Below are 22,527 nucleotides of genomic sequence, written 5' to 3'. Positions count from 1 at the left end.
TGTAATTTTAGCTTTTGTTTGTAGCTCCGTGAGCGAATCATCAAAGTATTTATTCAAAGCAGCCATAAATCTTTTATAGTCTCTTGGGGGGGGGTCAGCATCATGCGGGGCCTCCATCCCAACGGCTGCCTTACTTCCCAAAGGCATAGCAATTTTTCTTACCTTGGCTTCTTCAATGAAGAATACGTCTCCAAACTGTTCCATGTAATTCCACAGCTGCCTGAGGAAGAACCATAAATCTTTTGATTGTCCCCCGGCCTCTCTCAGGCAGAGCAATCTGTTTACAGACCTCTCCTTTGTTCCATGGAGGTCCACTTTTTTTCCAGGGTCAGGACTGGAATGTTTCTTTTTCCAAGCCTCTGTAAATTGTTTCATGAGGCTCTCCTCATTCTCCCCCTGGTTGCTGCCTTGCTGGGACATGTTCCGGGGGGGGTGTAGGAATTGGGTGCACTCCCCTCGGAAGTTATCAGCTCTGGGATGAGTGGGTGTCTGAGACCTTGCTTACTGTTAGGGCTGCTTCAGTAACCAAGAAAAAAACCACTCAACTCCATTTTGCAGAATTAAGAGTACTTTTACTGGTCATGAGTAGATAGTAGCTAGGCAAAGCAAGGTCTGAGGCAAAAGCGCGCATAAGCATAGATATCAATATGTGACCCAACCCCCTCCCCCTGGTAACCTCAGTGCATAGTCCAATCAGCACACCCCACAGGTGTCATGTGGGAGATGTCTTCAAAAAGCATCATCAGGCTGGTATGCCAGACAGTTGGCCATGGCGGCAAATCCTTTATCTGCAGCATGCGCAGTAGATGGTGAGAACATCTCCTTTTTACAGTTACTCCTGTGCCGATACTTCCCCACCCACATACAATGTCCCCCCCTCCCAGTTTCAATGGCAGCCGAAAGCAAGCAGCAAAGCAGAGGCTGACAGGAATTTTATTTTGACAACATCATATTCTATTCCTTGTTATTCCCCCTCCCAATTCCCCACTAATTAAACAGCATAGTAGACTAGAATATTAGTGTGGCAGGCCAAAGATTCCCAAAACAATTGGCTGCAGACCTGACAAATATTGCTGCTCAGATAGAGGTGTCAATGTTGGGAATGAGTCCAATTTTCTTGAACATTTGGGAACCAGTTTTCTTCTTGGAAATAAGTGTTCACACCTTTCCCAATAAAAAGTAAAATATATTTTCTCTATACAGCTGGGACTTCAATGCTTTGTCCAAATCAGATGTTTGCTGGGTTTCATCTGAACACATAGATTTAGCTGAAAACAAGTTTTTTAATGCTTTAAAGACAAGTGTAAATTATACAAAAACAAGAGAGCAGTTTTTTTTATTGTCCCTGTGTAGTGGTTGATATAACAACTGAAGACTAATTCTGTTGTATCCTTTGGCTGCTACTAATAGTACTATTCATTTGTGAACTGGCTTTTCTTCTTGGAAGTTGATGTTCATACATTCCAATTTAAAAAATAAATGTCAATGTTCCTACTATGAATTTTGATGTATCCTTGTCTGATCTACTGATCTTAAGGGATTCAGATATGTGGTATTCTTAACATTTAAGAGACAACACACACACACACACACACACACACATACAAGCATATATACATATATATGCACATATATATGCATATATATACAGTATATGTGTATGTGTGTGTATATACATACATACATACATACATACATACATACATACATACAACACACACACACACACACACACACACACACCAGCAAAAGATCATATTCAAAACTAGATGTTGCAGGGGGAGGGGGGAAAGGCTCCAACAAGAGAGACAGGTACAACTGAGCAATTCAGACTTATGAGTCTTTGAATATCCCTAGTTTTTAGAAACGTGGTATAGCACATAACATATAAGTCTTGGGAGGTGTTGTAAACCCAATGGCACGGGTCATGTCCAGGTCTTCTTTTGATAATCCAGGAGCTGGCTGGAGGGTGAATCTCTGCAGAAGACTAGTAAAGTACATGAATATTTCCGTTTTGGCAAGGATCTCACCTGGACATACTCTCTGACCTGTAACAAGGAGTAGAGAACAGATGATTTGGGTTTATTAGTTTTGCTAATAGTATTTTACTTCACCTTCACATATCATATTGGTCTCAGAGTTCACTGTAAAATTCAGAATAACAAATCCAACCCAAGAAGACAGGTTAGAATGTAGCAAGATCATGCTGACTAATGATATCGAAGAATAATGCAAATTCTGAAAGACTGATGTACTGCCACTGAAAATACCCCTATAATTTGTCTGCAAAACTAAAGTATATCATGAATCGCATTACAGTGCTGAAACAGCAGGTGTAAATATTTCTGTTTCCCAGAGTGATTATTTAAAAAATCTTAGGATGCCACACCGATGAAATTAAAAGTAGAGATGTTCACATGTACATGCTGGACCCTCCAATGCCTGTGGCTAAATATTTTTCTAAACTGTGATCATATAAATTTAATAAATTATTATTATTGTTACTATTATTGTCACATTCTTCACAGAAAATTTCTAAGTAAGGAATGATCTGGAAAAATAACAGCTAAAAAACTATTGCTATTAACTTTTACTCCTACTAGTCACTTTGGAAGAATTTAATCAAGGAGAAAAGCTGAATATTATTTTAATATAATTTAAAACTAGCTACTACCTGCAGAGAAAGGCATGAATGCATTTCTTTTTACAAATTTTCCTTCAATGTTGAGAAAATGTTCAGGGTAGAAGTCATAAGGTTTCTCCCACTGAGATTCATCATGGAGCACAGAGGTCAGCAATGGAATAACATTTGTGCCCTATAAAGAGAAAGCAATGGGTGATTTAGAAATCAAGATCCTACATAATCCACCAAATTATTGTATAATCCTGATTCCTGGGATTTTGTTTTTAATAAAAAAATTATTTTCAGACAGACACAAACAGACAACACATATAACATAAAAGCCTGTTGATTGGTTACAAAATCTTTCTGTGTCCTTTCCGTAGTCATCACTTGAATTTTATCAAAATTCACATATTGACTATCAAGATATCTTTATATACATTGTTATTATGCTTCCTCCTATTCTAAGTCATTCAATCATTTTAGCATTGATACTATTCTCTAATAATTTCCAATTCCATGTTTTTCCCCATTATTAGTAACATCAATCTAATATACATGTATACAAATTGTTATAATTATTAAACATCCATTAAGCCTGGCTATTATTACAACCTTTCAACATAAGGCATATTAAATTTGAAGTAAATGTATATTATGACATTTCATTACATCATCCTGAAATCATCCAATGATATTACATCTTTATATTCTATTCTATATAGAATTGTTTATCTTTTATAAAAAGGCTTTTCAACATCATCTCCATGATCCTCAAATACAGTTTGTATAAGATTTCATATTATCTAGTATATATAAATGCTTTGTTATCTATTAATCATTTATTTCACTATAGCTGTTATTATGTTGTAGATAGCACTCAAAATGTAACCATATTTAACTAAATTTATTGTGACATCATTCTATTATTTTAGCATTGATAACATTCTCTAATAATTTTCAATTCCTGTTTTTTCCCATTATTAGTATCATCAACCTAATATACATGTATGCAAATTGTTATAATTATTAAATATCCATTAAGTCTAGCTATTATTACATCCTTTCAAGATAAGGCATATTAAGTTTTAAGTAAATTTATATTATGACATTTTATTACATCATCCTGAAATCACCCAATGATATTACATCTTTATATTCTATTCTATATAGCATTTTTTATCTTTTATAAAAAGGCTTTTCAACATTATCTCCATAATCCCCACATACAGTGTTGTATAAAATTTCATATTATCAATCTAATATATATAAATGCTTTGTTATCATTATTAATCATTTATTTGAATGCTTTGTTATCATTATTAATCATTTATTTGACTATAGCTATTATTACGTTGTACATAGCACTCAAAATTTAACTACATTTAACTAAAATTTATTGTGACATTTCATTTCATCATCCTGTATCCTTCCAGAGATACTGTAGTCCAATATCTCTTGCCATTTGTAAATTCTGTATTCTAAGTGTTTTCTTGATAAGTCTTATGTGGACTTCTCTTAAGAACTTGTTGTTCATTGCATGTCTTATAAAAATTCGAAACCCTCTATCTGGTCTTTTTATCAGCTTAACTTTTGTAATCATTAATGCTTCTGCCAAGATTACTCTCATTATTTCTGCCAAATTTTCTTTCTTTTCTTCATCTATTTTCTGACATCTGAAATAAAGTTCCGGTTCATCAATTTCTCCTTTTCGTATTTCACACTTGTCATTTCCCTCCACTCTCAGTTTGCTGTCAGTGTCAACAATTTTCTTATCACTTTCATATTTCTCTGTTATTTTTTCACCTCTGTCCTCAAACTTCATCACTATCCCCATACCTTCTGTATTTTGATCTATAATTTCAAGTCTCTTTTCAATTCTCTCTGTAATTATTAAAACTTTTTGAATTTCTAAGAAAATTCTTTGCAAAGTTAGTGCCTTTTCTTCTTCATGTTGTGCAATTTTCCAGGTTATAAACACTGCCAAAACATCTGAGACTTTTTAGGTCAAACAAATTTAGTGGAGTTTTTCAGATCAAAGCTTTCTGTTTCCTTCAAAGGATCACCTGTATCAATAAAATGTTTTCCACTGAGCCTTTCAGTAAACAAAGCTTATAGCTTTATCAGATATTGCCAAGCCTCTAGCCACTAGATGGTAGCGTTACCTCTTTTCCATCTGTTTTTGTCTCTCTCTGTAAACACCAAGTTCCGAGAGAGGAAAAAAAAAGTGTAAAAATTATGCTCCATCCAAGCCTTACGAGAGAAGAAGCTTTTAATCCACGAATACAAAAAATGGAGAAAGTATAGAGGAAGAAGGAAAAAAGAGACCAGTCCAGTTTAAAAGTAAGAGGCACTTATAAAGAGTCCATCCATAGAAAACAAACACAGTTAAGGTAGAAAAGATAACATGATCATCTTAAACCAGTTAATTCGCCCCTTATTTTCTTCTGTCTTCAATTTTATTTTAAATTCTAATTCTTTTGGGGCTTCCCTTCTCTAATAATAAAAAATTTCCTCACCAATTCAACACAACTCCTGTACTACTTCTGTTTCAGAGGCTTGTCCCAACCTTCTGCAGCCATTTTGACTGCTTCTCTTATAGCTGGCAAAAAAGAGCTTTCTCCTGGATCAATCAGGGGCTTTGCGATGCCCCTGAGATCAGCAGAACATGCTCTTCTCTATCACTGTTCCTTCAGAACAGTTTAGGTCCAAAAGGATCGTCCAGGAACAGAGATATCAACAGCAATCCTGGAGTCCCAAGATTGCATGTCGTGTCATTGCAATATCAAGCCCCGCCCCCTTCCTGAGATTTTCAATGTGGTTCACAGATGCATTAATCTGCCCAATCACCTACACTGGACTGTATAGAGAGATTTTTGAATTTTTGAACTACATTGCCCCTTTGTTTCTGTTTGCAGCCATAAAATTGAGTTATAAAAATATTTTTCTGCTGCACTGCAAATAAAAAAAAACCCTTCAGATGTAAACAGCACTGAGTTTTATAGTTCTTAGTCTTAGGGTGCTAATATGCAATAGAAAGCCTCTTAATCCAAGGAAACTTCAAAAATTAAGACTTCAAAGTCTTCATTCTTGTGCTTATTCTTCATGGATAAAGGAGTCCTTACAAAGCAGATTCTCATATGTTACTTGTGGATGACAAAACTAAAAGGGTCAATACATACAATATTCTATGAGAATGCATTAGGATCTATAAGAAACATCATCACTTAATTATTCTTAAGAATAACTTGCACTCCCATTTGATCATTATGGTGATATAAGCTCGGATTTTTTTTCCCGCTGTCATCAACTAATATAGCTCTCCCATGCAATATACCTCCTACTCTATCTGTTTGCAAGGTTGTGACTCCATAGAGTTTGAATAAAATCAAATATGCCAGATTACTATATTCGTAAAATTAATAGAGTCTGTGGCAAAAGATTTACGAAAGCTTTTGAAGACTGTTTATTGTTGCACTGTAATAAATGGACTGAATGTAATTAGCTAGGACGAGAAAGAGATCAATACAGATACATCACCTTTGCAATGAAATAGCCCTTAAAGTTAACATCCACTGTAGTTGCATGTGGCAAGTTTAAGGGAATGACATCAGCATATCTTTGAACTTCATGGACTACAGCATCTGTGTATGGCATTTTTGTTCGGTGTTCGGCTCTTGGTTGAGCATATCCAATAACATTTGATATTTCTTCTTGGACCTTTTCTGAGATAATAATAATAGTAACATCCAGTAAGATAATCTCATTGTGTTGGTTATGGCACTAACTCTTAGAAATATTAAATTGCGATAACATTCACTAGTTCAAATTAAAGAAGATACATGGAGAAAAAACTAACAGAAGTTTTAATTTTATATATGACTCTTGTGCTTTTACACATAATACTGTGATATATCAGACAGATATACCTTGCCAGAATTGTCAGGATTCAACCTGGCTATCCAGTTTGGTTATAAAGAGACAGTCTGTTGCTGGTTCCCCTCTTAAATAGGTGGCTGGAGGGTGAACCAGCTATCAGGCCTTCTGAGTGGCAGACCCAGAGGTGGGTTTTAGGGGGTATGGTCCAGTTTGCAAGAATCAGATCCAGAAATCCAGTGTGTATTTGTGTACTGGGTCCTCCGGAGGCCGCATACCGGAACGCTAAGTCCCCTGGCCGCCCCCCCTCACTCCCCCTGACCGCCTGGCCGCCTCTCTCTCTCCATCTCTTTCTCCCACCCCCCCTTTCCCTCTCCCTCCCTCCCTTCGGGGAATAGGGCGGCTTACAAATCGAATAAATCCAATCCAATCCAATCCTGTCTGCACCATGCTTGACCTGCCCACCCACTTCCTTTGTCCACCCAACCAGCAGGGCTGCAGCGGGGCCAGCCAAAGGGGCATCGGTGGTGAGCAGTAAGTGAAGCGAGTGCCGGCCAGCATCCCTGCCTGAGAGCAAAAGGTCTTTGGAAGCTGAGGCTGCCCCCTGCTCCTCCCTTTTGCAGAAACTCCTCTTGCTGCACAATTGGGATCCCTCCATCTTTCCTGGCTTTCAACTTCTCTTGTCCAATTACCTTTTCCTGCCCCCCCTCCCCCCTGCACGGTCTCAGTTGCTCCTTGGAGGGGGGATATTTCTGGATTTGCAGGGCTGAGAGGAAAAGGGGAAGGAGGAACAGGCCCTCCAAGGCTGCCCCTCCTTGGCATTTTTGCATGGCTCCATAACTGGGCAATATGTGGAGAGGCTGCAGCAGCTCCACTCTGAATGAAGGGATAGGGGAAAAGTTGGGATTCTCCCTGCTGCAGCCCTTAAATAGCAGAGAGAAGCTGAACGTTTTCCCCTCCATTCACAGAGGAGCTGCTGTTCCCTTTATGCCCCCCCCCGGCCCCCTTCCACCCAGGGGTTGAAGCACCTGCAAGGAACAGGCAGGCTGCCACAGCTCCACTGAGAAGACTTTTCTGAGAGGAGAAAGTGGTCCAATCCAGCTGCACCTGAGCTGGTGGAGCACCCGCAACTGCCCACCCGTCGCCAGGGACACAGCCACTGCAGGTGATCCCCGCGGTTGCTCCAGTCACGTGACGTGGGTGCTCCACCAACTTGAGTGCAGCCCAATCAGAGCACTTTCTCTTCTCAAAAAAGTCTTCTCAGTGGAACTATGGCAGCCTGCCTGTCCCTTTCAGTTGCTTCAACCCCTGGGAGGCCAGCACCCTGAAGAGGTATGTGTGGACAGGGTGATGGGGAAGCAGAGGAGAACTGGAGGGGATTCCCTCAATTGTCTTTCTTTGCTCCCCGCCCTGGAGGGAAGACCAACAGGAGGGTCTTTTGGGGGCGGGGGAGCGGGCTGCATGGTCTCCGGCCTGCACCAATTGGTTGAAGTTGGGCCTCCATTCCTCTTAGAGCTCTGTGTGTCCATTCACAATAGATTGCCAGGAAAAAGAAAAGAAAAAGCAGAGAAGGAAGTCTGCAATACAGTGGCAATGCTCTTAAATTGTTTAAGAAAGGAAGATCTATCTGGGGAGCAACTCCGAGGTCTGTTTTCTTTAAGGCACCCACCAGCACACCTTGGAGACAGGTGTGTATGTGTGTTTTCCCCAAAAGGCCATGGGAGGGGGGGTTCCTATCCTTGGCGCGCATTTTTCCAGATGCTGCAGTGGAACAAAAGAGAGGGCAGGAGCGGAAGGGGCAATTGTCCTCTATCAGGCTTGTGCATGAGGAAGGAGAAGCTGCTTCTCTCCCCCAAATGGGCTGGCCTGTTAATTTGAAAATGAACAATAAAAGAGAAACATATTTCTGTACATAACACTGAGAGGGGTTGAGGAACTGAGGGGTGTGTGTGTGAGCCAGGGAATTCCACACCGGAAAGATTGTTTTGTATTCCAGTTAAATTAGAAATGGCTTTTTGTGAAGGATCTTTGAGAATTTTGAAATATTGCAATAAGGCCCAATAATAAAAATAAAGCAGAAAGATTTAATTAAAGGAGAAGAGAAAGAAACATCCACTAAAGGCCTTTCAAATGTGTTTTCAATTGTAGGATTGGAAATATTTGATTTACTGTAGGATTTAATGTTGAAAAAGAATAATCTTTATCAGTATAAGCAGAGGTGTATTCTTCAACCTTTAATGCAGTTTGCAAAAATCATTGTAGTAAACTGAATACCACTGTAAAACATCATTTCTCACCAAAAATGCAATTTAATAGAGAGTAAAGTAAGGTTTTACACAGGCAAGAAAAAGTGTATAGAATAGGTGGTGCCTGGCTTAACTGGAAGTAACTATGAGATGGATCTGTGAGATGGAAACTTATCAAACAGATCCAGACTAAAAATGAGAAATTTCTTGGTAGAACAATTAGAGAAATGAGATGCCTTCAGAAATTGTGAGTATACCATCACTGGAGGTTTTTAAGAAGAAATTTGTCCATAATAGTATAGGGTCTCATCTCATGCTTCCGCAGGGGTTGGACTAGAAAACCTCCAAGATCCCTTCCAACTCTGTTATTCTTTATAAATCTCTCCACTCAATCTTACCAAGAGAATGGTGATAAACAATATTTGGAAATGTACAGCAGGCGGTCTTTTGACAGCAAAATCTCATCTTATTGGCTAGTATCAAGGGGAAGATGACTTTGAAAATACTTCCGCTCCCACCATAACATGCAAGGCGAGGCAAGAACTGGCTGGGAGGGGAGGGGCAAGGAGAAGCCAGGCCAGGTGCCCCTCCATATGAGTGACATCGAGTTGGCCATGCCCACCCATGACATTACCCACCTAGTCACGCTCACCTGGTCACATGATGCCAAGCCACTCCCACAAAACAGACCATACCTACAGAATAGGTTCTAAAAAAATTTGGAATCCACCACTGGGCAGACCCTACAATACAGAATAATCTCCTTTGGAGCTACAAATTCAACCTATTCTATTGATACTTCCTAAAATAGCCAAATCTGTAGTATATCAGCCTAAATCAAAGACACAGAACTCATTACTAAAAAGATTTTCCAACAAAGTGTTGCTTAAGCCCATCAGGCTGATGACCTCTTCTTTATCTTCCAAGTCTGAGCTGGCCAGTCCTGTTTCAGCAGGCATTGAGGTTCTAAGATAGCTTAAGCCATTGAGTACTTATCAAGATTTTTATTATTTACTGGGGATTTTAAGGATTCTGGTTTGTGTGGATATGACTTCGTTGTGTGCTGCCTGGAATATCTGTTGATCTTACTGAGCTTACATATTATAAGTAATATAATAGAGTCCAATGATTCACACTATCATAGCTTTCTACGGTAGTAACTAATAACATGTATTCACTAAATTCTAGAGCTACACCATTCTTTGGATTTGGTGTCCAAAACATGTTCTGGAGCATACACAGGGATGGAAAAGAAGCAGTTCCTTTAAAGCAGGTTCTCCATTTGTGTTTTTGCATGATTCAAGTCAGTACAGAAAATTGGAAATGGAATTCTTTGACTTTTTTCCCTCCTTTACTTAGATATTATTCAGAGCCATTGTCACTTATCTTAGTTACTCCACATTTAACACTGTTTACCTGAAATCAAGATAGTGAAATAATGGAAGCTGTCAAATTGTAAAGCACTTACTCTGAATTAAAGGGTACCTCATCATTAGAGTAAAGGCCCAAAATAGAGTGCTTGAGATTGTTTCCACACCAGCAATGAATAGATTTGTCACGGACTCTTCTAGATTTTTATGGTGAAAATATCCATTGCTCTGGGTCTTTCTTTCCTAAAGTTTAAAAAAAAGAGCCTGCTTTTAAAATTGGTGTTAAAAGGGTACACTCCTGGGCGTATTGCAAAGAATGTGCAACCTTCTCTACAGCAATCTCTAGTTGCACCTATAGAAATCAGCAACTTTCTATCCAGATATCTTTTTTAAAAAGGCAGATTCCCACTCTTTCTCAGTGGAAATCTGACTTGTGCAAAAGGTAAACTAGTAGCATGCAAAATGTTTTAAGCTTTGAAGTAGTCCACCTTGAGTTCAAAATGTTCTGACTTTACCAGTTTTTCAACCATTCTGAAAATGTTCCAAACTGAGATCAGTCTGGGTTTGCAATCACTTGTATTTGCTGGCGACCTTTCTATCAACCGAGGTTTTGACCTGAATAACAATGGGTAATCTTGTCTGCTGGTCATTAAGATTTAATGGATATTACCTATTGACAGAATCTTCACAGGACTCTACAAATATGGCATTCTCAATACAGATGAGGTTTGGGTTCTAAAATGCTCTAGTTTAAATCCTATTTGATACAGTCATCCCCACTTTGGGATTGCTACACATTTTATAAATAATTATTCACAGGATAGTTATTATTCAGGAGGTTACAACTCTACACACTATGAGGGTTTTTTAAATCTTCAGTTCCATAACCATCATTGGAAAAGATTAATTCTACTCCTTCTCTGAGTGTGTGTGAGAGAGTATATCAGTTTCAGTAGGTGGATTGTATCTGTGTAGATAATTAAAGTATGTGTGTGTATATGTAAGTAGAGAGCCAGTTTAGTATAGTGATTAAAGCATCAGGGTAAACCTGGGAGACAGTGAGTTTTAGTCTTTCATTAGCCATGAAATCAGCTGGGTGACCTTGGCCAGTCATTCTGTCTCAGCTTTAAGAAGCAGGCAATGGCAAACCACTTCTGAAATCTTCCCAAGATTTCACCCTGGTGGGTTGCAGGCGGTACGCCACGGTACAGGTGTACCGGAGCCAGCCCGGAGCACCGGATACCATTCCAGTACGGTACTCCGGAGGGCCCACCCACCAGCTCGCGCTCCCTACCGGTGTTTAAAGGCTTCTGCACTTCTGCGCAGATGCATGGCGCATACAGCGCCAGCACAATGCTCCGTGGAGCATCGCTGTTGGAATGGGATTTGCAACCCACCACTGATTGTACATCTCCAGTGACATTTCCTAAATGAAATGCAGTGTACAAAGACCTGCATCTCTCAGTTAATTATGTTGGATTAATCTATATCTGTACAATTTTAATATACTGGTATTCATAATTTATTTATTGTGTTTTAAATAAGTTTTTAAAGAAACCCTATTACAACAATTAGTAGGTGTTGTTGTAACAGTCTTTGAACATGCTTTTTTCTTGAAATGCAGTATATTACTTTCTATGCAAATGATGTAACTACCCAATAATGCTCTTTTTATATGCCGCTATCTCTCTTTTGTGCAAATTTTCTAAGAATCAAAACAAAAACATTACAATTAAATATAATACTTCCCAAATGTGTGCCAACTTGTAGGCATTCAAAGCAAATTTTTCTTTATTGATATCCATATAGAGGAAGAATTTATTATGGGGGTTCTAACATTGTAATGTACAATAAATATATAAAAAGATTATTATGGATGATTACTTTCCTAGAGTTCTCAATTTCTTGGAAGTTTAGGCTAATTAGATGAGGATCAGTGACTACAATAATGCTGGTTAGTGATTATAATACAAAACTTTCCAAAGAAAGAAGTGTACTGAACACTAGGCAGAGTGAACGATTGCTCAATATTTGGAGACCCTTGCCAATTTGCTAGATTTGCTCTTTTCCCTGTAATAAGGGTTCTTGCCAATTGCAGGTGCTTCAATTTGCAAAATTTTATGGAAAACTTCAAGCTGCCATTTCTGCACATTACATTACCTGTTGCTGTTGTACAAGATATGAATCAATAAAGTTTCTTGTGTCATTTTCATCTAGATTGTTAAGACACTGGATGAAGTTTTCATTGAGAAAAGCACGTAATTCCTTTCTGTTCTTCAGGACTTTCTTACGAGCGCCAAAAAGAAAGCCAAGCATGGGAAACATGTTATATAGCTGAAAAATACAAAATAACAGAGATAATAAAGAACTCACATACCTAGAATATCATTTTGGAAAGACTTTACAAATGATATCTTTTTATATATTACACCAGAAAACATAATAATATAGAGCCGAGGTGGCGCAGTGGTTAGAGTGCAGTACTGCAGGCCACTTCAGCTGACTGCTAGCTGCAGTTTGGCAGTTCAAATCTCACCGGCTCAAGGTTGACTCAGCCTTCCATCCTTCCGAGGTGGGTAAAATGAGGACCCAGACTGTGGGGGCAATATGCTGACTCTGTAAACCGCTTAGAGAGGGCTGAAAGCCCTATGAAGCGGTATATAAGTCTAACTGCTATTGCTACTGCTAGAGCAATTAGACGTCCTTTCAGTTTCCTTAAACATAGGGTTTGCAATATGTAGTGTCCAGGAAATTTTTCCACTACAAATTTGGTGGGGAATTTTGGAGGTAACTAGACAGCTCTAGTTAATATTGTGTTGCTCTCATTAACATATAAAATTTTCATCTATTTGTTCTTAGTAATTGAAATACATTTGAATTAGATTGTAGTCTTTTTTATACTGTAAATTGACTGGAAAATGGAACCAGAGTTGCACCAAGTTCCCATTGCAAAAACGATTGATATAGGATATAAATATTTGACCTACCTCCATACATATTTGTATGCTCAAGTGGAAGGACAATGGAAATATTGGGTCACTTTTAAAGAAATATTTTGAGTTTTTCTACACTACATTAGCTCTGGATTTTGCAATGAAAAATGTACATTGTGTTGCCTACACACTAAATGAGATTTTAATGCTTTTCAGATGAATAATCATTACCTGCACTCCTGGGCTTCCTATAAGCATGGCATTTTCTGTTGTCAAGCTCAATAATTTAATAAATCTTGGATCTTCATAGTCATATCGCTTCCCAAGTAAAATGGATACTATGATATTGGCAACAGCTGCAGTCATGATTCTTCTGAATTCAAATGGTTTTCCTAAACAACCAATATGGATTTTCAGCAAAATGTTAATATAATATAAACCTATCATAACTACTATCTTTGGATTTTCATTGCCTTGATTCTAGCATCAATTGGATTCTTTGATCAAAGTTAAAATATTAATTAAAAAAACTTCTGGAAACATTTATGGACCTTTTGCTGACATTTGGACAGAAATCACAATGAGTTTTGGATTTGTGAATGGATAAGGAGGGGTAGTTATGGGAAGAGGTGAACCATTATGTAATCTCATCGAGAGTGAGACACTATTAATCCTGTATTTGTTGCAAGAAATTAGCCACTTTTTAAAATAATATTTTCTATCTTTCTCTTCTTTTCTTTTTTATTCTTCTTCTTGAGAGATTGTTTGTCTCTGATCCTTTCATCTCTCCTCTTTGCACTTTGTGTTTCTTCTATTTTATATTTTTTTCTGATATGAGTTTTTATTATCTTTCAGCATTGTGAATATCCTTCAATAAAAACTATTTCAAAAGAACTAAAGTTCTGGAAGTCTGGAATGTGTCATGAAGAAATCTCTACTCCTTCAAGATAACATAAGATAGATAAGTTTTTGAGCCCCAGAAGAAACATCAACTCACCTTTGTAAGATTCAAACTTCTTTACCAGGAAACTGCACTCTTCAGCTATTCTGCTTTCCATAGACCTCTTACCCATCCCATAATCCCGTAATGTGCTTAACATAAAACGCCTCATCACCCTCCAGTTCTCACCATGGGAAAAAGCTACTCCTGAAATAACAAAGAATATGCAAAAATTTCAACTGATTATGAAGAAAGGCATTCCCTACAGTCATCCAGTTGGCTCTTCCAATCCAAGGAACATTTCTTAAACATTCAATTAAGTTTTCTAATTTTGCTACCTTAGTGTTTGTCTAAATCAGAGTTTCTCAACCTTTTCAACTTTAAAATGTGTGTACTTCAACTCCTAGAATTCCCCAGGCAATTCTGTGAGTTGAAATACCCATGTCTTGCAATTGGTGTGTATGGAAATACTGATCTAATTCATGCATGGGAGAGAGCCAAATAATTCTGCCCCAAAATATCCTGCCAATTGTTAGAGGAAGAGTTTGAGGAAGATGTCTATAGTCCCTTTTTAGAGAATGATTACAAAGACCATCCCAATGCAGAGAACTGACTAGTGGCTTTTTAAAGAAAGCAAAGAAAGATATCATTTCTTAAAGAAACCTACCCTACAGCATTGTTTATTCCAGAATATACAATTATCTAACTGACAGCACTAAATCTTAGCAAGAGCTATACTATATTGTTCTTCTGTAGTTGCTTCCTATATTTAGTTTCTGACATGGCTTTTCCTTTTTTTCTGTTGCTATGTACCATTATTAAAAAAACCTTTCATTGTTCCCTACATTCCTTTATATCTTTTTCAGTTATTATTTTGGAAAGAGCTGAGTTATTTCCAAATTAAAAACCAGTTTCAGTCAATTCAGTTTCAGTCAATTCTAATTTGTTCTGCTTCTGTGATATATTTGGCACAGAGTCTCAATTGTATAGTTACAGTATATGCTTGCAAATTGTATTGACATGGAATGAGGGTCCTCACCAAAACCCTTTGAAAACTCCTCAAATATGGGGACAGAGGCCCTCTCAGCAAACACATCAGCCTTATTCACCAGAGCTTCCTTTATGGTCTCATATCCTGTTAGCACCACTATTTTCTGGAGTCCCAGTAGGAGTTTGAACACAGGTCCATACTGTTTTGATAGCTGTAAAAAAGAAATAGAGAGAGATAGCTATGATCAAAAAAGTGACCCTTCATAAAGCACAATGAGAATATAACTTACATCTCACAGATTGCAATATAAGTTTACAATAATAAAAATATTTACCTAAGAAAAAAGATCATTTATGAAATGTACAGGACAAGTAATAAGACTTTGCTGCAGATTCTATGGTAGATTTCAGTAATACACAATAGAAGTAACTGTGCTTTGAACTGAAAAGAAGTTATTAAGAATATCTTTGAACCACAATATCCATGGTTCACTGTACTTCAGCACCATAATCATTTCCTTTTAGCAGGAATGGAATGGAATGGAATAGGATAGGTTAGGATAGGATAGGATAGGATAGGATAGGATAGGATAGGATTCTTTTTCGGCCAAGTGTGATTGGACAAGGAATTTGTCCCCAGTGCTTAAGTTCTCAGTGTACATGAAAAGCAACAAAGTAATATGTATAATCATAAAATACCAATAGGAGATGATAATAAAAAAAGATGAGAAGGATAATAGTATGGCAGGACTACTACATGGGTAAATACATTTAGATGTAAGGCAGTACTATAGTAGATTGTTGTGACTCAGCAGAAACCTCCAATGAGTTGTTTTGGGATGCAGGACTGACAGGCTCACAGGGGAGGATAACAAGCAGCTATGGCTCATTAGGATCTCCTCCTGCAGATAAAAGACTGATGGTGCCACGCCTTAGTTGCAGAAGTCAATGTTCCATTCCGTTCCATTCCGTTCCGTTCCTGTTCTAGTCAAGTCTCTGTTTGTTTGCAATCATCGAGAAAAAGCACTTGGATAAGTGATTTGATTTATATAAACCTGTTTTGCTGTAGTTTACTTTTGCCAGAGAATTTATCTGTGTTTATTTTGGGCTCACAGCCAGCAAGAACCGGGACTGATAAAAACATTCCTTTGCAAGCTGTGTGTGGCTGTAGTTTCTGAACGGGCAAGGTGGAGGTCAGAACAGTTTGACTTCTGCCCAGACAAACCTCCATTCATAAATTATGGAGCAACTTTACGCTGAGAACGCCAGACTGGCCCAACAAATAACAGTATTGGCTGATCAAATTTCTCAATTGCAGAGAGCTGCAGCCACCCACCCCCCCCCCCCCGCCCCAGCCAAGGAGAAAGTGCCCTGTGGCTATGCCGGATAAATTTGATGGAAATCAAGTCATGTTTGCAGTGTTTCTGGAACAATGCCAGCTGTTCCTGAGTTTGAGAGCGGAGGATTTTTCCACAGCACAGCTGCCCGTTGGGCTACCCCCTTGTTAACCCAGCCTAGCCCTTTGTTGGATGACTTCCAGGGATTTTGTCAGTATTTTAGGTGAATGTTTGAGGATCCCATTAAGGGGGAAACAGCATCCAGACGTCTTAAGTCACTGCAGCAGGGGAGTGGTTCATTGCAAGACTATGTGAGTGAATTCAGGCTGCGTAGCCAGGATTCACCGTGGAATGAACCAGCTCTGATGGACATTTTCCAAGACAGGTTGTCTGATGCCTTGCAAGATGAACTGGTGAGGGTGGACAGGCCATCGACGTTTGATGCGTTGGTCCACTTGTGCCTCCAGATAGACGCCTGGCTGCAGAGGCGGAGGCCTCGCCATGCATTCCAGGAGACCACTAGCGTGCCGGTTCATCAAGAGACTGCAGTGGAATGGGAGGAGCCCATGTAGTTGGGTGACCTCGAGTGTCACGTACAGAGATGGACAGATGACGTACTGAGGAGTTGTGTTTCTACTGTGGGGATCCTGGACACCTGGCGGGGAGTTGCCCCAAGAAGAATAGAATGGTTGCACAGACTGCGGCCGTCCCTCAGCAACGAACTATCATGTCAGACAACTGGCATGTTTGTGCGGCTTTGATACCCCGCTCGCACAATGTAGTGTGCATTTGTGGGGTGTGGAATCCAAGGGTGGATGCCCTGCCTAGGAGATCGGAGAACTCTGACCCTGTGGACTCACTTCCACCCTGGACTGTTCTACCCGTTGCATCCTGCGCTGCAGTTTATCATCCCATGAGCATACAGTCTCTGATACGAGATGCGCAGTGGGGTGACGAATGGGTGGAGCAATGAAAGGTGGAAGTAGGGCCGACTTCCCCATGGACTTTGGAGGGGGATCTTTTGAAGTATCGGGGCTGGTTTTATGTTTCCGCAGGGCATATCCATAGACGGGTGCTCTCTCAGGTTCATGGCGCTCCTGCAGCAAGACATTGGGGTTTTTTCCGGACATTGCGCCTGGCATCCCGTACGTTTTGGTGGCCCTGCTTAAGAAATGATGTGCAGAAGTGTGTAAAGTCATGTGTCCAGTGTCAATGGGCCAGGTCTGCGAGAAGGGCTTCTCCAAGATTACAGCCCTTGCCGACCTCGGTCCCTGCAGCACAGGACTTCGTTTCTAGGATCCCAGCAGGGCACCAGTGTCTTGGACAGTGTTCCATGGAGGCCGTCACCCACCCTTCCAGGCCGCATCCCAAGCGTCGGAACTGGGGGACGGGCCCTGCGGTGGGGGATAGTGTTGTGGGCCGGCAGGAGTCGTTGGAGCTGCCGCCAGACTCCGACGGCGAGTGGTCTTATGAGTTGGCCTTGGAGGAGGTGGAGGACCCTGGACAGGGTGTTGTGGCCTGGCAGGAGCTGTTAGAGCTGTCGTCAGCATCTGACAATACGGGGGCTGGTGGGGTGGCCTTGGAGGAGATGGAGAACCCTGGACAGGGTGTTAGGGCCCGGCAAGAACCATTGGAGCTGCTGCCAGAATCCGACAGTACGGGGGCTGGTGGGTTGGCCTTGGAGAAGGTGGAGGACCCTGGATGGGGTGTCAACGCCATGCAGGGCAGGAAGAGACGTGGTGGCCACCGGGTGCCAGGGGATCATTGGATCAAGGGGAATGTTCCTGAAGGTATTTGGGAGTTATATCAGGAGGCACACATGCTGAGGTCTGCGCAGTGTAAGGAACAAAGAAGGAAACACAGGAGATGATTATGAGCCTATCATACAGACACCCCATCCCGACCGCATCCGGACCGTCAGACCCGGGGGAAGGGCCCTGCGGTGAGGGATAGTGTTGTGACTCAGCAGAAACCTCCTGTGAGTTATTTCGGGATGCAGGGCTGACCGACTCACAGGAGAGGATAATGAGCAGCTGTGGCTCGTTAGGATCTCCTCCTGCGAATAAAAGACTGATGGTGCCATGCCTTAGTTGCAGAAGTCAACATTCCATTCCGTTCCGTTCCTGTTCTAGTCAAGTCTCTGTTTATTTGCAGTCATCGAGAAAAAGCACTTGGATAAGTGATTTGATTTATATAAACCTGTTTTGCTGTAGTTTACTTTTGCCAGAGAATTTATCTGTGTTTATTTTGGGCTCGCAGCCAGCAAGAGCCGGGACTGATAAAAACATTCCTTTGCAAGCTGTGTGTGGCTGTAGTTTCTGAACGGGCAAGGTGGGGATCAGAACAGTAGATGTAGGTGGTACTGTGGTAGGTATAGGTGCAAGTTTGATAGATAGGTACAGGGATGGTAAATGTAGGTAGTAGGTGTTGAAACAATGCTTCAATACCCTCTAACGTTTTCCTGCAGTTTTTTTCACAGAATGTCTGTGATAAACGTTTCCCAGTAGCACACACGACACAGATATATCTGCTTCCAAAAAATCATTAATTTGGAAAGCAAGATATGGGAGAATGAGGCCAAGAAGTTTGTGGAGAATGATTGAGAAGAGATGATGAAAGTAGAATTCTCTGTGAAAAGAGATAAATGGAGGGAGAAAGTGATGGAGGGAGGGGTATTATGAGAAGCAGTCCCAAACCTCTCCAGCTTGGTGGACTGGTGCGGGGAAGAGGGAATGGTTCCAGGTGAACAGCTGACCTGCATGTGAGTTCTTGCAAATGGAGCTTCGTGCAGGAGTCCAAGCACCCATCACTCATACAAATTAAACTTTGCATGCAAGCATGAGCGCCCGCTGCTCACACAAATAGAGCTTCATAAGCAAGTGTGAGTACCTACCACTTGTGCAAGTGGAACTGTATGTGCACATGCTTGCCCAATATTTGCATGGCACCCAGTAGTGGGCCATAGCCCAGGATTGGGGACTCCTACTAGAGAGAGTATGAGAAAGTTAAGGATAGAGAGGAGAGGACTGGGGAGTTTTAGGTATTGGTTGAGTTTCAAAAGTTGTGATTGAATTATAGCGGGCATGGGCACTGTCTCCTTTTGTTATCCACCCATCTTTTTTTAGAAGGCATTTGATCACTTGCTTTCATTCATGAAATTCTTTGAATCCTCTGAACATTAAATAAATGAATCTATTTTGGTTTCCCTCAGTTAACCAATTTTAAAGATAGGCTTAAGATACAGAAGGATCTTGACAGACTTGAACATTGGTCGCTATCTAACAAAATGAAATTCAATGATGAAAAAAGTAAGGTTCTACATTTAGGTAAGAAAAACAAAAAGCACAGATACAGTATATGGTACCTCACTCAATAGTAGTAACTGTGAGAGGGATCTTGGAGTCCTAGGGGACAACCATTTAAATATGAGCCAGCTGGGTGCTGCAGCTGCCAAAAAAGCTAACACAGTTCTAGGCTGCCTAAACAGAAGGATAAAATCAAGATCACATGAAGTGTCAGTACCACTTTATAATGTCTTGGTAAGGGCACCCTTGGAATACTACATCAAATTTTGGTCGCCATGATATAAAAAAAATGTTGAGATTCTAGAAAGTGAAGAGAAGAGCAGCAAAGATGATTAGGGGACTGAAAGCTAAAACATATAAAGAATGGTTGCTGGAATTGGGTATGTCTAGTTTGATGAAAAGAAGAATTAGGGGAGACATGTTAGCAGTGTTCCGATATCTTAGGGGTTGCCACAAAAAAGAGGGATTCAAACTATTCTCCAAAGCACCTGATGGTAGAACAGGAAGCAATGGGTGGAAACTAATCAAGGAGAGAAGCAACTTAGAACTAAGGAGAAATTTCCTGACAGTTAGAACAATTAATCAGTGGAACAACTTGCCTCCAGAAGTTGTAAAAATAAGTTTTTAAGAAAATACTGGTTAACATTTGTCTGAAATGGCATAGCAATAGCAATAGCAATAGCAGTAGACTTATATACCGCTTCATAGGCCTTTCAGGCCTCTCTAAGCGGTTTACAGAGAGTCAGCATATTGCCCCCAACAATCTGGGTCCTCATTTTACCCACCTCGGAAGGATGGAAGGCTGAGTCAACCCTGAGCCGGTGAGATTTGAACCGCTGACCTGCTGATCTAGCAGTAGCCTGCAGTGCTGCATTTAACCACTGCGCCACCTTGGCTCTTGGCATAGGGTTTCCTGCCTAAGCAGGGAATTGGTCTAGAAGACCTCCAAAATCCCTTCCAACTCTGATATTCTATTCTATTCCATTCCATTCCATTCTATTCCTTGTCCAAATATACTTTTGGGGAGCAATTAATTTTTGTGTACCTTTCTGAAAAATGCATTTTTGTTTTTACCCCTAATAAACAGTTTGGGAAACATGGTATTTCTAATATAATGTATTTACACATTATTTATATGTATATAGATAGTTGTTTATTGAAAATTATACCATGTTTTTCTTTGAACATGAACTGAAAATTATTGCATACATTTTAAAGCCCTGATCTCAAAACTATCCATTTTGTCTTTCTATAGTAATATATTTCATTGATGCCTATCAAGATCTATCTAGGGGATTAGATTAGGGAAAAAAGAATGAATAGGGCATTCTTTTATTTGTCAGGAAATGACAAATGAATGAGCCTTTTTTTCTAATAAGAGCATTCCATCCTTCTCTCATTTATCTTTGGTGGGAACAAGTTGTCATTTTCCTCACCTACAAAAATCACAAAATGATGCAATTTTGCCCTGCAACAGAAAGATGGAAAAGTTACCTCTAACATTGTCTGATAAGGTTTCTTCAGATCCATTATGTGGAGGTTTCCAACAACAGGCAAAGGCCTGGGTCCTGGTGGAAAATCTTTGGAGCTCTTCTTCCAGGGGTTGCCCATCTTAAAAAGGAGCATAATCATAAGTGTAGATAGGAACAGTACTGAAATAGAAACAATCCAATCCATTTCTTTTTAATTGGCAAGTTCTTTTGTTCTTGTAAGAAAAAGTTTGCCACGCAATATGATCAAGGAGAGTGTCTGCCAACTGAAAAGGTCCAAATAGGATAGAAGTATTAAATTCTTGTCTTAAGCTTAAAGCTAAGATTAATTGAAGAAATGGACCTCTTAACGTTAGTAAGGCAGATAGAGTATCTCACAGTCATCCTTGTTAATGATTAAACTAAAGTTAATAAGATATTTTGGAGACATACCAGAATTTTCCTGGCATTCTGCCATTTAATTATTTACAGGTATGGAACTGTGAACACACTGAGGTTTCTCCTCACGAAGTCCCAAAAAAGGAATGAGGAGAAAAATGGTCTTTTACTTGAGCCATTTGAAAATCATGTCCTCTGCATTGATCTTTCTCAGATTTTTCCCCCTATATATGCAGGAACTCTCATCCTCTATTTCTGGCTGTATATTTTCAGACCAACTTCAGAGTTATCCAGTAACAACTCCGTTTTGCTTCTTATATGTTTAGAGGTATTTGGTTTATGCAAAAAAAAAAATCCTTGGCCTACACAAGAGATTGCCAGTCTGCTGGGAGGAAGATATCTGTGAATCTCATTGGTGGCCCAACTTAGTCGGTCTCCATAGGTTTAGACTTTAATTTCCATACTCTCCTAAACAGAATTAGCATAGATGTATCAGATGTGGGGTGGTAGAGGAAACTGCCCAATTACACATATTTACATACATTCTTTAATATAAAAATGGTGGCTGATTGCAATTCCTTTTTTTCATTGGAATGAAGGCCAAATGTGGTTTTTAGGCTCGTGTCTCAGCATGCATATTTTCCAATCAGATAGACCAAGACTGGAAGATCGTTTAATTACAATTTATTACAATATTCTGGTAAAAGGGATTCCTCTCATTCAAAGAGGGAACCCAGATCCTTAGTTTTCATTCAATTTCATAGATAACATATCAAATAAAATGCAAGAGAAAAGGCCAGGATAAAAGGAACCCCCCCTTTGCACATTAAATCAGTTACATGTATATCCATTTAAATGAGGTCTGATGACAGAAGGGGCATACATTTTAAGATGTTAATAATGAAAAAGGTGGTTTGGAGTTCACAAAGACAAAGACCAGATGTTAATTAGCACTAACAAGCTTCCTCTTATCAGAAGTACCTAAAATGCAACATAAATTGTATAAATTAATATCCAGATATATCAACATCAACACATG

General features: G+C 39.7%; 1 protein-coding gene across 1 annotated transcript; it reads right to left on the bottom strand.

Moving 5' to 3' along the window:
* Positions 1-1,671: 1,671 nt before the first annotated feature.
* Positions 1,672-21,452, bottom strand: LOC116505555 (cytochrome P450 2K6-like). The gene is made up of 9 exons (XM_032212846.1): positions 21,115-21,452; positions 15,028-15,190; positions 14,046-14,195; positions 13,280-13,440; positions 12,276-12,449; positions 10,214-10,358; positions 6,164-6,348; positions 2,675-2,816; positions 1,672-2,048 (listed from the first exon to the last, which is right to left on the bottom strand). The coding sequence occupies exons 1-9, from the start codon at positions 21,295-21,297 to the stop codon at positions 1,861-1,863; spliced, it is 1,491 nt and encodes a 496-aa protein (XP_032068737.1). The 5' UTR covers positions 21,298-21,452; the 3' UTR covers positions 1,672-1,860.
* Between the last annotated feature and the right edge of the window lie 1,075 nt (positions 21,453-22,527).

Source organism: Thamnophis elegans, chromosome 3 (assembly GCF_009769535.1).
Source record: "Thamnophis elegans isolate rThaEle1 chromosome 3, rThaEle1.pri, whole genome shotgun sequence".
NCBI classification, from domain to species: Eukaryota; Metazoa; Chordata; class Lepidosauria; order Squamata; family Colubridae; genus Thamnophis; species Thamnophis elegans.
This window is presented reverse-complemented; position numbering and strand designations above follow the sequence as displayed.